This window comes from Camellia sinensis, chromosome 14 (assembly GCF_055761805.1).
Source record: "Camellia sinensis isolate YWXY chromosome 14, ASM5576180v1, whole genome shotgun sequence".
NCBI classification, from domain to species: Eukaryota; Viridiplantae; Streptophyta; class Magnoliopsida; order Ericales; family Theaceae; genus Camellia; species Camellia sinensis.
The window spans coordinates 29993579-30007886 of record NC_138974.1 but is presented as its reverse complement, the minus strand read 5'-3'; the positions used below and the strand labels follow the sequence as shown (position 1 = coordinate 30007886).

Genomic DNA, 14308 nt, shown 5'->3' with positions numbered 1-14308 from the left:
CGGCTAGAAGCGTTGGGGTAAGCTCCAGTTTTGTCAAGCCAACCACTGTGCCTTACTGCGAGGTTCCGAGCCTGTCAAGCTATGGCTTAGGGGTGTTTTAATTTCCCCCGTCTGTCTCTGTAACTGTTTTGTTAACTGTATAGACCATTACTATACTGTTTAATAGGGATTAGGTCCCTGATCTGAATGATTATAAATGTTGTACATACTGTTCTGCACTGTGTATATATATATATGTATGCATGAAAAGTCTTTTTGACATACAGACTGTCACAGCTCATTGGGCATTATTTATTTACTGTATTGGCTTCCGCCAAGCCCCTGTACTCTGTTTTACTGTATTACTGTTAAGCAGGCCTTCGGTAATCTCGGATTACTGGCCGGTTACGGTGCTAAACCCATAGGGGCGGGTTTGGGTTGTGACACCTATGTCGCACAACCTAGTATCCAAAGACTTGTTGATTGATGTGAGGAAGCATTCTGTGTACAAAAATACTAATTTAGATCAAAATTGTTCACAGCAAACTAGAAGGTAAGGTAGCGCTGATCACTGAAGCAGCAAGCGGCATTGGAAAAGAAACTGCCACCAAGTTTGTTAACAACGGTGCCAAAGTCGTGATTGCTGACATCCAACCCCAACTTGGCCAAGACACTGCCACACAACTCGGACCAAACGCCTTCTTCATCGCCTGCGATGTCAGCAAAGAATCCGACATCTCCAAAGCAGTGGATTACACTGTCTTGACACACGGCCAACTTGACATCATGTACAAAAATGTCAGGATAGCATGCCATACTCCCCTGAGCATAGTTGATCTCAACCTTGCCCAGTTTGACCGAGTCATGGCAATCAACGTTCGTGGCATTGTCACAGGGATGGAGCACGCATCGCGAGTGATGATCCCTCGTAAAACAGGTTCAATGCTTTGCACTGCAAGTATTACAGGAATAATGGGTGGCCTATCACAGCACACTTACTCGATTTCCAAGTTCAATATAGTAGGCATTGTCAAGTCTGTTGTATCAGAGCTGTGTAGGCATGGCATTCGGGTCAATTGTATATCGCCTTTTGCTATTCCGACATCCTTTGTAATGGATGAACTGAGGGAGTTCTTTGCAGGGGTCGATGATCAGCGGCTCATCGATATGATACATAATTCCGATGAATTACAGGGAACATATTGTGAACCGGGTGACATAGCCAATGCTGCGGTTTACCTAGCGTCCGATGATGCCAAGTATGTCAGTGGCCATAATCTGGTGGTGGATGGGGGTTTTACATCAATGAAGAGATTGGGGCTTCCTACACCAGATCAGGTGCATTGAAAGTGTAATCTGAGAATATTTTAGAATTTGGCAGATAATTAATTGTATAAGCTTGAACTCACATTTTTCGTATGCTAAAAAGTCATTTGTCTAAAGACAGGACTTAGTATGCCAGAATTTTAGAAGATGAAAGTGATTTTTAATTGAAATGTGATGATGAGCAGCTACAATTCAACTATGAAAATCGCATAAGCAAACACAGCGTATCGGGTGATAATATTCAAAAACTCTATTTTCATAGTATATTGATGAACCTCGCTAGAATTTCAATAGACACTGTACAATGTAGATGCATTTTGTTAGAATAATGTATAGAGAATTAATTGTGTATTATTCATGTATTGAATGACTATATTACAATGTTCAGATAACTTTCCTTTATAGAGGAGAGAGTGTTACAAAGGGGCCAAAGGTGGCCGAAAGAAGAAACAGGAAAGCATGCACTAAGGAGACAACATTATTAAAGCTAGTTGGTATTTTACAGCTAATATATACACTAACAGCCCCTCTCAAACTTAAAGAGGATAGGTACCAACCAACATGAATTTGGAGATAGTAACAAAACGTGAAAATAAACTAAAACATAAAAATAAAATAGGAGACACTGTATGGTCGTGCCAAACCGTTGTAGAAGACACTGTGAGGAGTTAGAATGTGTTAGGATTTTTCTTGTTCTATTCTCATTTAGTCTCTTTATTTGTTGTAATGGGCCTTTATTTAGGCCTTAACTTATGTTTATGATTTAATATAAAAGGGTATGATAAACCACTCATACCCTAATTTTTCCTCTTCTAAAATTGACATGGTATCAGAGCAAAACTAGAAGGAAAAAATAAAAAATAAAAAAATCTAAACTAGCCGTACCACCACAGCATTAACACAACACCACCACCGAAAGCCCGAAAGCCCCAAGCGAAGCCACAGCACCACCACCTCAGCTCACAAGCCCCAGATGAAGGCACCTAGGGTTCTAATAACCCCAGTCGAAGGCACCTAGGGTTCCGACAGTCCCAGTCGGAGTCCCAACTCTAGTCAAAGGCACAGGCGCAACCCTTAAGGATCGTCAAAACCTTCTTGCTCCAGCCCTGTGGTCTGTCTTCGTCGACATCTCTCTCTCGGTCTCTACATGTAACTCTTTCATCTTCATCTCTCTCTTTGTCTTCGTAATATGTAAGTCTCTCTCTGTCTGTCTTCTCTCTTTGTCTTCGTGATATGTAAGTCTCTCTGTGTCTGTTTTCTTCTCTTCATAATCTCTCTCTGACGGTCTCCTTAAACAAAAAAAAATAATAATAATAATAATAATAATAATGTTCTCTTAAATTTATTTTTAAATTTCTTATTATATTCTCCCATCTTTCGGGTTTGTGATTCACTCTGGGTGTGTTTGTGAGGGTTTCGTTGCAGCGTCTTTATGGCCGAATTGACTAGTGAGTCTACTATTTCGCAGCCTGCTACACAGGGCACAAGTCCTGTTTTGACTACTTCGATGACCGATTCTCTCCACCCTGGCAGAAAATCACCACCTCTCTCTTTAATGGTCAGAACTATCTAGCGTGGTCGCAGAGTTTGACTATATTTTTGAAGAGCAAAGGAAAGATGGGATATGCTGGTGGGCATGTTCAGGCTCCCAGTATCACTGATACAGGTTATGATCAGTGGGAGATTACCAATTCTCTTATCATGGGTTGGTTGATACACTCTATGGTTCCGGAGATCGGTGAGGGATACTTGTCTATGGACACAGCACAGGATATTTGGAAGGCTGTGGCCACTACGTATTCCCGCAAAGGTAATTTCTTACAGACTTTTGAATTGCGACGCTCTATTGACCGGTCCGTTCAGGGTGAGATGACTATTCTCCAGTATTTTACTTTCCTTAGCAATGGTGGAAGCGCCTTGATCATCTTCAAGACTACAAGCCTGTTTGTCCCACAAATTCTGCTGGTTACCAGAAATTTGTTGAACAAGTGTGGGTCTTCAAGTTTTTGGAAGGTTTGAATGTGGAGTTTGATCCTATTTGGAGTCGTGTGCTTGGTATGGATGCACTTCCTTCTCTCCAAGAAGCGTTTGCTTATGTGCAGAATGAGGAGAGTCGTCGTTCTGTTATGCTTCCGACTGCCTCTTCTGATCGATCTGCCCTAGTTTCTGCCCCCTCTCGACATGGGGATCGTAGTTCTCGTCCTTCTTCTGAAAAGGATATTCTCTTCTGTGATTTTTGTCGTCGCCCTCGCCATACCCGTGAGACTTGTTAGAAGTTGCATGGGCAACCATCTGGAGGTCGTGGAGACCGTTCTGGTTCTCGAGGGGGTCGCTCTGGACAGTCTCAAGGCCGTGGGCCCAATGCCCAAGCCCATCATTTTGATATAGTTGAGCCACAGTCCACAGCTCTAGTTGATTCATCTGCGAACATCTCGGGGTTTTCTACTTCTGTGTTGGAGGTTGCTCTTCGCCACTTGCTAGACCGTCGGGCCTCTAGTTCATCTTCAGGTAATATTGCTCAGTCAGGTAACTTAGTTTCTTCTACAAGTGCTTTCCTCTCTCATCAAACGTTACCTTGGATTATCGATTTTGGTGCTTCCGACCACATGTCTAGTTCTTCTGATTTGTTCTCCGTGTATACCCCTTCTTTAGGGCAAGATAAAGTTTGTATTGCTGATGGTACCATTTTTTCTATGTCTGGGAAAGGTTTAATTCATGCCACTGCTTCTTTTCCTTTATCTTCTATCCTACATGTTCCCAATTTTAGTGTTAATCTTTTGTCTTTGAGTCGTATTACTCGGGACTTAAATTGTAGTGTGACCTTTTTCCCTGATCATTGTCTGTTTCAGGACCTTATCACGAGGAAGATGATTGGCAGTGGTAGACACGAGAATGATCTCTATATCTTGGATCAAGCTAACAAATTGGCTCATTCATCCATTCAGTTTCCATCTACGAAGGAAAACATCTGGTTGTGGCACCGCCGTCTTGGGCATCCATCTTTTTTGTTACTTAAGCATCTTTTTCCCTCTATTTTTTTGAAAAATAATGTTTCTGAGTTTCATTGTGAGTCGTGTCAACTTGGCAAACAACACAGAGCTTCTTTTGCTTCTTCTATTAATAAAAGTTTAGTTCCTTTTTCTTTGATTCATTCTGATGTATGGGGTCCCTCTCGTTTTGTGTCTTTAAAGGGTCAAAGATGGTTTGTCACCTTTATTGATGATTGTTCTAGAACCACCTGGGTGTATTTTATGAAGGACAAATGTGAGGTGTTTTCTGTGTTTCAAAATTTTTATAAAATGCTTTGCACTCAATTTGGGGCAGTTGTCAAAATTTTGCGTTCTGATAATGGGGGGAATACATTGATTTTGGACTTGCCAGCTATTTTGCCACTCATGGTATTATTCATCAAACTTCTTGTACCAATACCCCTCAAAAGAATGGTGTTGCCGAGCATAAAAACCGGCATCTTCTTGATATTGCGCGTTGTTTATCCTTTGAAATGCGCGTTCCTCGATCTTATTGGGGGGAAACGGTTCTCATTGCTGCCTTCCTCATCAATCGACTTCCTACCCAGGTTTTTCATAAACAAACTCCTCTTCAGGTTTTGTTCAGCTTCCAAGTTTCTGCTGCCTTCTCCATTCCTCCCAAAACCTTTGGGTGTATGTGCTTTGTTCATAACCATTCTCCTACTCGTAGTAAGTTGGATCCTTGGTCTCTTCGGTGTGTTTTCTTGGGTTACTCCGCCACGCAAAAGGGCTACAAGTGTTATCATCTCCCCTCTCGCAAATGGTTTGTCTCTATGGATGTGTCTTTCTTTGAATCTCAGTCTTACTTTCTCTCCTCCCCGGTGTCCCCGTCATCTCTTCAGGGGGAGCCTTGGTGTGAAGAGACTCATGTATCACTACCATCACCTATTACTGATACTGATGACCCAACTATTGAGAATGTTGACTCTCTATCTGAGAATGCTGACTTTCCATCTGCAGTGAAAGATGTCACAGTGTATGTCAGAGACAAGGGTAGACAAAAAGTTATTTGGGTACAAGAGACCAATTCAGATTCTTCACTGCTATCTTCTTCTTCTAATGAGTGTCTAGAATCCTCTCCTTCTGGTGAACCTCCAAGTAACTCAATTCTCTATGATCTAGATGTTCCCATTGCTAAAAGGAAAGGGGTTAGGTCGTATACTCAACATCATATTTCTCATTTTGTCTCCTACACTAATCTTTCTTCTTTCCATAAAGTTTTTATGTCTAAAGTTTCTTCGGTGAGTCTTCCTTCCAATTTTCAGGATGCTCTTTCTACTCCTGAGTGGAAGCATGCCATGATGGAGGAGATGAGAGCGCTTACTAAAAATGGCACTTGGGAATTGGTTGAGTTACCTAAGGGCAAACGATCTGTTGGATGTAAGTGAGTGTACATTGTAAAGCACAAAATCGATGGTTCAATTGAACGTTACAAGGCTAGATTGGTGGCCAAGGGTTTTACTCAGACTTATAGAGTAGACTACCAGGAGACATTTGCACCGGTTGCTAAGATGAATTCTGTCAGAGTTCTTCTCTCATTTGCCTCTAATCTTGACTGACCTCTCCATCAATTTGATGTGAAAAATGCTTTCCTCTATGGAGATTTGGCAGAAGAAGTGTACATGGACATTTCCCCAGGCTTTGAGGATGTTAAAACCACAGGAAAGGTGTGCTGGTTACGCAAGTCACTTTATGGCCTTAAGCAGTCTCCTAGGGCTTGGTTTGAGAGGTTTACTCAGGCCATGCTGAGATATGGTTTCAAATAGAGTCAAGCTGATCATACTTTTTTTGTGAAACACTCCTCACACGGTAAAACGACAGCCCTCATTGTCTATGTGGATGATATTGTACTCACAGGAGATGATGTTGAGAAGGTTCCTCGGTTAAAGGAGTATTTGGCTAATGAGTTTGAAATCAAAGACTTAGGCAACTTAAAGTACTTTGTAGGTATTGAGGTTGCTCGGTCCAAAGATGGTATCTTCATATGTTAACGAAAGTATGTGCTTAATTTGCTAACAGAAACGGGAATGCTTGGAAGTAAAGCATATGATACACCATTAGAGCCTGGACTAAAGCTTAGTGAGGATCAATGAGGTGAGCCTGTAGACATGGGGAGATACCAGAGACTAGTGGGTAAGCTTATTTACTTATCCTATTCGCGGCCTGATATTACTATTGCAGTAAGTATGGTTAGTCAGTTTATGCATGCTCCACGTGCAACTCACTTAGAGGCGATTATGCGGATTCTGAGGTACTTGAAATCTTCTCCGGGAAAGGGTCTTTATTTTTTAAAGCATGGTTATCTCAGTGTGGAGGCATATACAGATGCTGATTGGGCTGGCTCAGTAACTGATAGAAGATCCACCTCTAGTTATTGTACCATCGTTGAAGGAAATCTAGTTACTTGGAGAAGCAAGAAACAAAATGTTGTTGCGCAGTCTAGTGCAGAGGCTAAATTCAGAGCTATGGCTCAAGATGTGTGTGAGCTTTATGGATTAGGTTATTATTGCGGGATTTGGGGATTCATCAGACAGATTCTATGAGGCTATACTATGACAATAAGGCTGCCATTAATATAGCCCACAATCCAGTTCAGCATGATCGGACCAAGCATGTAGTGATTGATTGGCATTTTATCAAGGAAAAGCTTACTAGTGGCACTATATGTACGCCTTTCGTGTGGTCTGGGGATCAATTGACTGATGTTCTTACCAAAGGATTAGGGATTAAACCATTCCGTGACATTCTCGACAAGCTGGGCATGAGAGATATCTTCACACCAGCTTGAGGGAGAGTGTTAGAATGTGTTAGGATTTTTCCTATTCTATTCTCATTTAGTCTCTTTATTTGCTGTAATGGGCCTTTATTTAGGCCTTAACTTATGTTTATGATTTAATATAAAAGGGTATGATAAACCACCCATACCCTAATTTTTCCTCTTCTAAAATTGACATGAGGTTGTAGCAGATCGTTGTAGAAGACACTGTATGGTCGTGTCGAACCGCTGTAGAAGACACTGTGTGGTCGTGTCAGATCGTTGTAGAAGACATTGTATGGCCGTGTCAAACCGTTGTAAAAGACACTGTGTGGTCATATCAAACTGTTGTAGAAGACACTGTGTGGTCATGTCAGACCGTTATAGCAGACACTATAGCAGACACTGTGTGATCGTCACGGTTGTAGAAGACACTGTGTGGTCATGTTGAATTACTGTAAAGGACACTATGGTTGTATCGGACCGCTGAAGAAGACACTGTGTAGTCGTGTCAGACCGGTGTAGAAGACACTGTGTAGTCGTGTCAGACCGTTGTAGAAGACACTGTGTTGTCGTATCGAACCACTGTAGAGGACACTATGTGGTCGTGTTGGACCGCTGAAGAAGACACTGTGTGGTCTGGTCAGACTGGTGTAAAAGACATTGTGTGGTCGTGTCGAACTGCTATAGAAGACACTGTAAGGTCGTGTCGAACCATTGTAGAATACACTGTATGGTCGTATATATAGGCTGCCCAAAGATATATATATATGTAGAAAGTCGCGTTGGACATTATGGCATCGAGCATCGTGTCTGGCGTGGTTCACGTGACCGACAGAGTGTCGTGTCTGCCTCAGGTCTCACGCCCTCTCTGTCTTTTTCGTCTCTTCATTCTCTTTAAATCGAGACTGAGGTTGGATAGAGAAGCAGAGCAAAACAAAGCGATGAACCAATCTGAAATCACTCTGCAATCCCTTTCTTCCACTTTGCTACCCCTTGCTTGTGCATCCTCTGATATGGCCTCGTCTTCCCGTGGTTCGCTCACCCTCTTTCCAAACCTGAATGAAACGATAAGCGCCCCTGGACAAAGTGTCCCTGCCCCTGCCCCTGTCCCTGCTTTTATTCCTCTGAACTTTCCTATGCTGTCATTTGAGCAAATAATGGCAGCTCAATCTGACATTGAGGCCAACCACTATACGCTGAAGTCATGTGTGGAGACCATGACTGCGGTCACTAACTTGTCTCACTGGTTGCAGAATAGGACAAGTGAGGTACAACAGTTAAATGTCTAACTCTCTCTGCTGCAGCGCATGTACAAGGATGTGCGAGCAGAGATTTGCGCGCTGAAGGCGGAGAACAAAGAGCTGAAATGGAAGGCCACTGTCATGGTCCGATTTGGAGTGCCGTCGTACTCTGCTTTTGATGAGCAGCGCGGAGTCAACTCGCTCGGTGGCTTGGGAAGTACGGAGGCAGGGCCGTTAAGGATCGGCCAAGATGAAAGTAAGAGAAAGAGACTGCTGGTAAAATATAGGAAAAAAAAATCTCTCCTGTGTGTGTGGTTGTTTGTTTGTTTTTTTTTTTTTAGTGTAGAACTGTGATTGTATAGCGATCCCGATTGTCCCTTTACTGTTCTGTTGTATTCCGGACTCGGTTTCGTGATGTTGGTAGTGGTACACCTTGTTGTCATCCTTTAATTCCACTTGATTGAGTTTTAGGATGTATTGGGCAGAGTTGTTACAGGTTGGTTAGGCTTTGGTTTCAATTCTTTGTTGCCCAGATTTTAGGAGGTCCGCTCGAGCGGGTCTTCTTGCGCTCGAGCGGAAATTGCATGCTCCCAGTTTTTCGTGTCCCTATAAAACTTCTGCAGGTGTGATTTTTACGCTCGAGCGAGTTTCTTTACGCTCGAGCGGTGGCGCTCGAGCGGGTACTTTGGCGCTCAAGCGGGTAGTACCTTTGGGTGTAAGCTCTGGGAGGGGGAAATCTACGCTCGAGCGGACTGGTTTTCGCGCTCGAGCGGATTTACTTTATTCTTGTGTCTTGGCGCTCGAGCAGGTCTTTTTGCGCTCGAGCGGACCTAGTTTTTGTTCTTGACGCTCGAGCGTTGTGTTTTCCGCTCAAGCGGGAATGTCGTATATCAGTTGACTGTGGGGCAGTTTTAAGTCACTTTTTCTCCCCCTTTCTCTCTCTTACTTTTCCGAAAAGGCCATTTGAGAGCCTCTCTCTCTAAAACCTTGCCTTCTCTCTAGATATTGATCTAGCTAGGGTGTTTTCCTCACCTTTGGCCTTTGCAAAAAGGTTGTTGATCGTCGAGGGCTATATTTTGATCTGAGAAACTTGTGGTTTGGAGCAACTTCGTTTTCACCATCTTTCTCGTTGGGTCTCATCTTTTGAGGTAGGGATTCCTACTCACTCTTATGGGTTTTAACCTAGATTTTGAGCCTATTGTTTAAATGGTTGATTTTGGGACTTAGGGTTTCAAAATGTGTTAAAGAGGGTTTTGTGATTTTGGGCTAATAATTTGTAATTTGGGTTTCAAAATGATGATATAGTTGTTGGTTGGTGAAATTGGAACCTTTGGGTTAAAATCGAGAGTTGGGGGTGAAAGCCCTAATTTGTTGTTTAAAATTAATTGGTATAATTAATTTGGGAAAATTGTGAACTTATGGAATTGAGTTGGAAATAATGAAATTGGCTCATTATGTTGTGAAATGATGGAGTTGGATTTATAAATCGCTCACTTTTGAAAACATTGATATTTTTATCTGTTAAAGCTTTTATTATCTGTTTAGAAATAATTGCTTAGGCTACCGGTGGAGGGTAGTTTTGATTGTTATAGACAATGTATGACGATTAGGCAAACTAAAACTAATCAATTGGTTATGTCATAGAGTATGACGGTTGATAGAATACATTAACGTTATGTATTGATTGATTGTGTATATGACCTTTGTGTATATACATTGTGTGTGTGGGAGGAGATAGGGGATGTACTCCACGGTTTAGGGGAAGATAGGGGATGGACTTCTAAACCGGATGTTGTTTGGGAGGAGATAGGGGATGGACTCCACTGATACAGCTCATATGCTTGTCAGATAATGTGTTGATACAGCTCATATGCTTATCTTTGGAAGTGTTGATACAGCTCTTATGCTTGTCATTGGAAGTGTTGATATAGCTAATATGCATATCTGTTGAAATGTGGATACAGCTTGTAGGCTTACCTGTCGAGATGTTGATACAACTAATATGTTTATCTATTGTAAAATGAGAAGTATTTAATATGATTCATTGTCTCATATAAGTGGTTGGCCAGGTTCTGAGCCGTTGATGCAAAAATGTGAAATTGATAAGAAATGGAAACTAAAATGAGACATGAACATGGTGGTCATGAAATGGAAATGGGTTATGAATTGATTTATGGAAATTGAACATTTATCATTTGCTAATGTCTTAGTTATTGCTCATACTGTGTTTAGTATATCTCTACTGGGCGTTGGCTCACCCTTTATGGGACATCATTTTCAGGTACAGGTAATATGCCACCTCGAAGGACATAGCTTGGATGATGATAAGAGTTGAAGACTCCTTTTGTTTATTTTGTTTGTATTACATATATATCAAGCCAAGGGCTTATTTTGTATAGAGTTAGTACTCTTCTTTTGTGTAACCAAGTGTTGACTTGGAAAGCTGTAAGCCCATAGGGCATTTGCTTTTGTTGTTAACATGTAATACGGTTGTAAGAATTACTCTGATGAATAGAAATGGTTAGTTTCTTTTATATCAGTGCATGTCTAAAATGTTGGGTTTTATGTATTTTTTTGAGGGCGTTACAGATTGGGGTTGATCCCATGTGAATAAAACAAGTTTGTAAGACTGAGCAGAAAAATCAATTGGTGTGTAATGATTTTTTTTTGTTTTTGTTTTTTTTTTTTGAAATGGAAAAAGAAAGATAAGAAAAAATAAATAAAGTTGGGGGTAGTGGGATCAGACTGCTGGTTTCGGAATCTGTGGGTTGAAAAAAAATAATAATAATGGGTCAAAAGGTGGATTAAAAGAAAAAAAGAGCACATGGGGTTGGTCATGGGTTCTGAATGTGGTCATAAGAGCATCTCCAACGGTTCACCAAAATTTTCATCAAATCTGAGTAAAAAAATGACTTTTTTCTCATTCTGATACGGAGGGCTCCAATGGTTCATCAAATCGAATTTTCATCAAATCTGCGCCGGGATAACCGGTTGGTCGACCGGTGAAGGCAAAAATTTTTTTTTGAATTGTTTGAACCTTTTCAGTGAACTGTCTGAACCTTTTTCCGGGACAATCGGTTGGTCTACCGGCCGGTCGACCGGTAAGGCAAAAATATATATATATATTTTTTAACTGTTTGAACTTTTTTTTGAACTGTTTGAACCCTTTAGTGGTCGACCGGTTGGTCAACCGGCTGGTCGACCAGTTGGTCTCCCCCAACGGTCAGGAACAGTGATTTGGTGAAATGTTGCGCCTGTTCTCATTTTGGTGAAAGGTTTGGTGAATTCTCGATTTGATATCGATTTGGTGAAACCGTTGGAGCTCAAAAAAAGTGACTTTTTCACCAAATTTTAAATTTGATGCCAGGTTTAGTGAAACATTGGAGATGGTCTAATAATAATAATAATAAAATGAATTAGATTTCAGAGAGTGCTGTTCATGCAAAGACTATGGCACCTCCAAAGCCATCGAAGGCTCATTTTTGGGCGGGTACAACGCAAGAGAAACAAATGGAGATGTGTCTGTGATCAAGCATTTGGTAGCAAATGGTTCGTAGCTTTGTAATCGAGGCATTCTGTGTTGGGAAAGCCAGAAGCTTGGAGAGATTGTGGGATGTTGGTGGCCAGGACAAGATTCGGCCATTGTGGAGGCACTATTTCCAGAACACACAAGGTCGCATTGTTGTGGTGGATAGCAATGACGGAGACCGAGTTGTGGAGGCAAGGAATGAAGTGCATCGTATGTTGAAGGAGGACTTAGAGGAGCTGGGAGCCACAGTAGGGTCCCAAAACGAAATCGGAGGGTCGGGACGGCGGAGGGGAGGGGTTTACGGCGGCGATGGACTTGACGAAGTCGTTCTTGCACTTGTGACAGACCACGTCGGGGAGGTCGGGTAGGGTTTCGATGGAGACCCGTTTGTTGCAGTGGTAGCGCCAGTACTGTAACGGATCAGGATCCGAACCTGATTGGGTTGTCTTTAACTGGGTTTGATTTGATTTTGGAAAAAGATGTATGAGCCATTTGAGTTGATTTGGCTGAAGGTGTTGGTGCCATTGAAAGAAAACCCAGAAAAATATGGAAGGAAATCGTCAAACTCTGTTCTAGGTTCAGTGAGTAGAGATCCGAAATGAAGATTTTCTTGGAGATTCCCCAGAAAATTCAAGATTCAATTTCAGAATCTTCAGGGTTTTGAGAGAGATAAGAAGATGCAACGGAGTATAGGTATGTGTAGAAAATTTCAGCGGCAGCAAAGGCAAAATTGCCGGCCGGCAGCCTGCCGGTGAGAGAATAAATTGTGTATTATTCATGTATTGAATGAGTATATTACAATGTTCAGATAACTCTCCTTTATAGAGGAGAGAGTGTTACAAAGGGGCCAAAGGTGGCCGAAAGAAGAAACAGGAAAGCATGCACTAAGGAGACAACATTATTAAACCTAGTTGGTATTTTACAGCTAATATATACCCTAACACATTTAAATTAGTAAATGCCCTTCAATAGAACAGCAATACTTGAATTATCATATGATAAGGAGGCAAATTACAAAAAGAAACTCTAAACAAGAATAAAAGAGCAGGGAGCAGATTTCAAACATTATGAATGGCCAAGCCGCTAGTCCTGCTCTATCCGTTGGATGATTAGATTTACTGCTGCATTTGCTGATGAGAAAGCTCCATGAAAGCTTTCCTGATAGGAAATAGATTCCAATTCTCTAGCCATCTTTAATAGAATCTCACCCAGGTCAGTTTGTCTCTCCACCAAAGATTTGTAGTATGAGCAGGCAGCAACACAGCTGATGTCCACATTAGTTGGCTCTGGACAGTACTCGTCATCCAACCATTTGTGGAGAGTTATCCTTAGCCACTTTGATTCCTGCAGTAATGTCACAAATATAGATCACGCTGTATAAGACAGTAATAGAGTTGCTATGTGAGAGGGAGATTAATGATATGGAATTTATGCCGGACAGATCTGGGCCGGACAGATTTGGGCCGGACAGTGTTGTGCCAGACAGATTTGGGCTGAACAGGTGTTGGGCCAAGTTGTGTGGCCCGGCCTTGATGGAAGCTGCTTGGTTAAGGCAGCACGTTGATTGATCGAGCTGCAAGGATCCGTGGTTGCGTAGCCGGTCAGGTGAAAAGTCCATCGCCAGGAAAGGCAAGGTTGGACCGAGGTACCTGTTTGTTCGGCAGGTAGGTCGACCGCAGACAAGTGTGAGTAGTCCCGAGCTCGGCTTTGCCGAGATGCCGCCGAGTCCGGTCCTCATCTGAGCTTAGCTGTTGGAGTACTTGGGCATGAAGCGCAGCATGGCAGACGATGGCCGAGATGATACTGCCCGGCTGCCGAGCTCCCAGGAGCATGGGCAGGCAGTTGGGTTAGGTGGTGCTCAGTAAGGTTTATGCTGACAGATGGGATAGCAGTGCCACGTGTTGAGAGGTCACTGGGAGTAGATTTGGGGCGCAGAAGGTATATAAGTATGACTACGCCCCCCATATGCAGACAGAGGAACATTTGGTGAGACATACACTAAAAACTAAACACTCTCCCTTCTCTCTATCTATCCCCTGTGTGTGTGTTCTAACTTGATCGTCGGAGGGGTTTTTCCGGCCACATACCGCCGGGTAGCTCATCGTTGTTTGCTCGCAAGTGATCGGACAGTAACGGAGCTCGGAAGAAAGGAGTAGGGGCTTGCCGGAATATTTGCTCCCCGTACAATTGGCGCCGTCTGTGGGAACGCTTGACAGACAAAACCTTGTCTTCCAGGCTAGTCTGATCGCCGTCCATGGCAAACAACGACGAGTTTCCGTTGTCTGCCATAGACGGAGCCACACCGGAGTATATCCGAAGGAGAGAGGGCCCTCCCGCCATCCATCCAATGGCGGACTTGGAGACGCCCACTGGAGGACAGTCAGGAGACGCGTGGGATAAGCGCGGAAGAAGTTATGGTCATTCACGAAGTCCGGACGGTCATCGG

General features: G+C 42.6%; 1 protein-coding gene and 2 pseudogenes across 1 annotated transcript; all 3 read left to right on the top strand.

Moving 5' to 3' along the window:
• The first annotated feature begins 428 nt into the window (after window positions 1–428).
• Window positions 429–1326, top strand: LOC114284631 (zerumbone synthase pseudogene; annotated as a pseudogene).
• Window positions 1327–2922: 1596 nt separating this feature from the next.
• LOC145806879 (uncharacterized) lies at window positions 2923–6427 on the top strand. Its single transcript, XM_082904720.1, has 6 exons — window positions 2923–3115; window positions 3238–3534; window positions 3604–4312; window positions 4687–5714; window positions 6156–6308; window positions 6354–6427. Exons 1-6 carry the CDS (start codon window positions 2923–2925, stop codon window positions 6425–6427), a joined length of 2454 nt encoding a protein of 817 aa, XP_082760846.1.
• Window positions 6428–6442: 15 nt separating this feature from the next.
• LOC145806878 (secreted RxLR effector protein 161 pseudogene) lies at window positions 6443–7122 on the top strand (annotated as a pseudogene).
• The last annotated feature ends 7186 nt before the right edge of the window (window positions 7123–14308 follow it).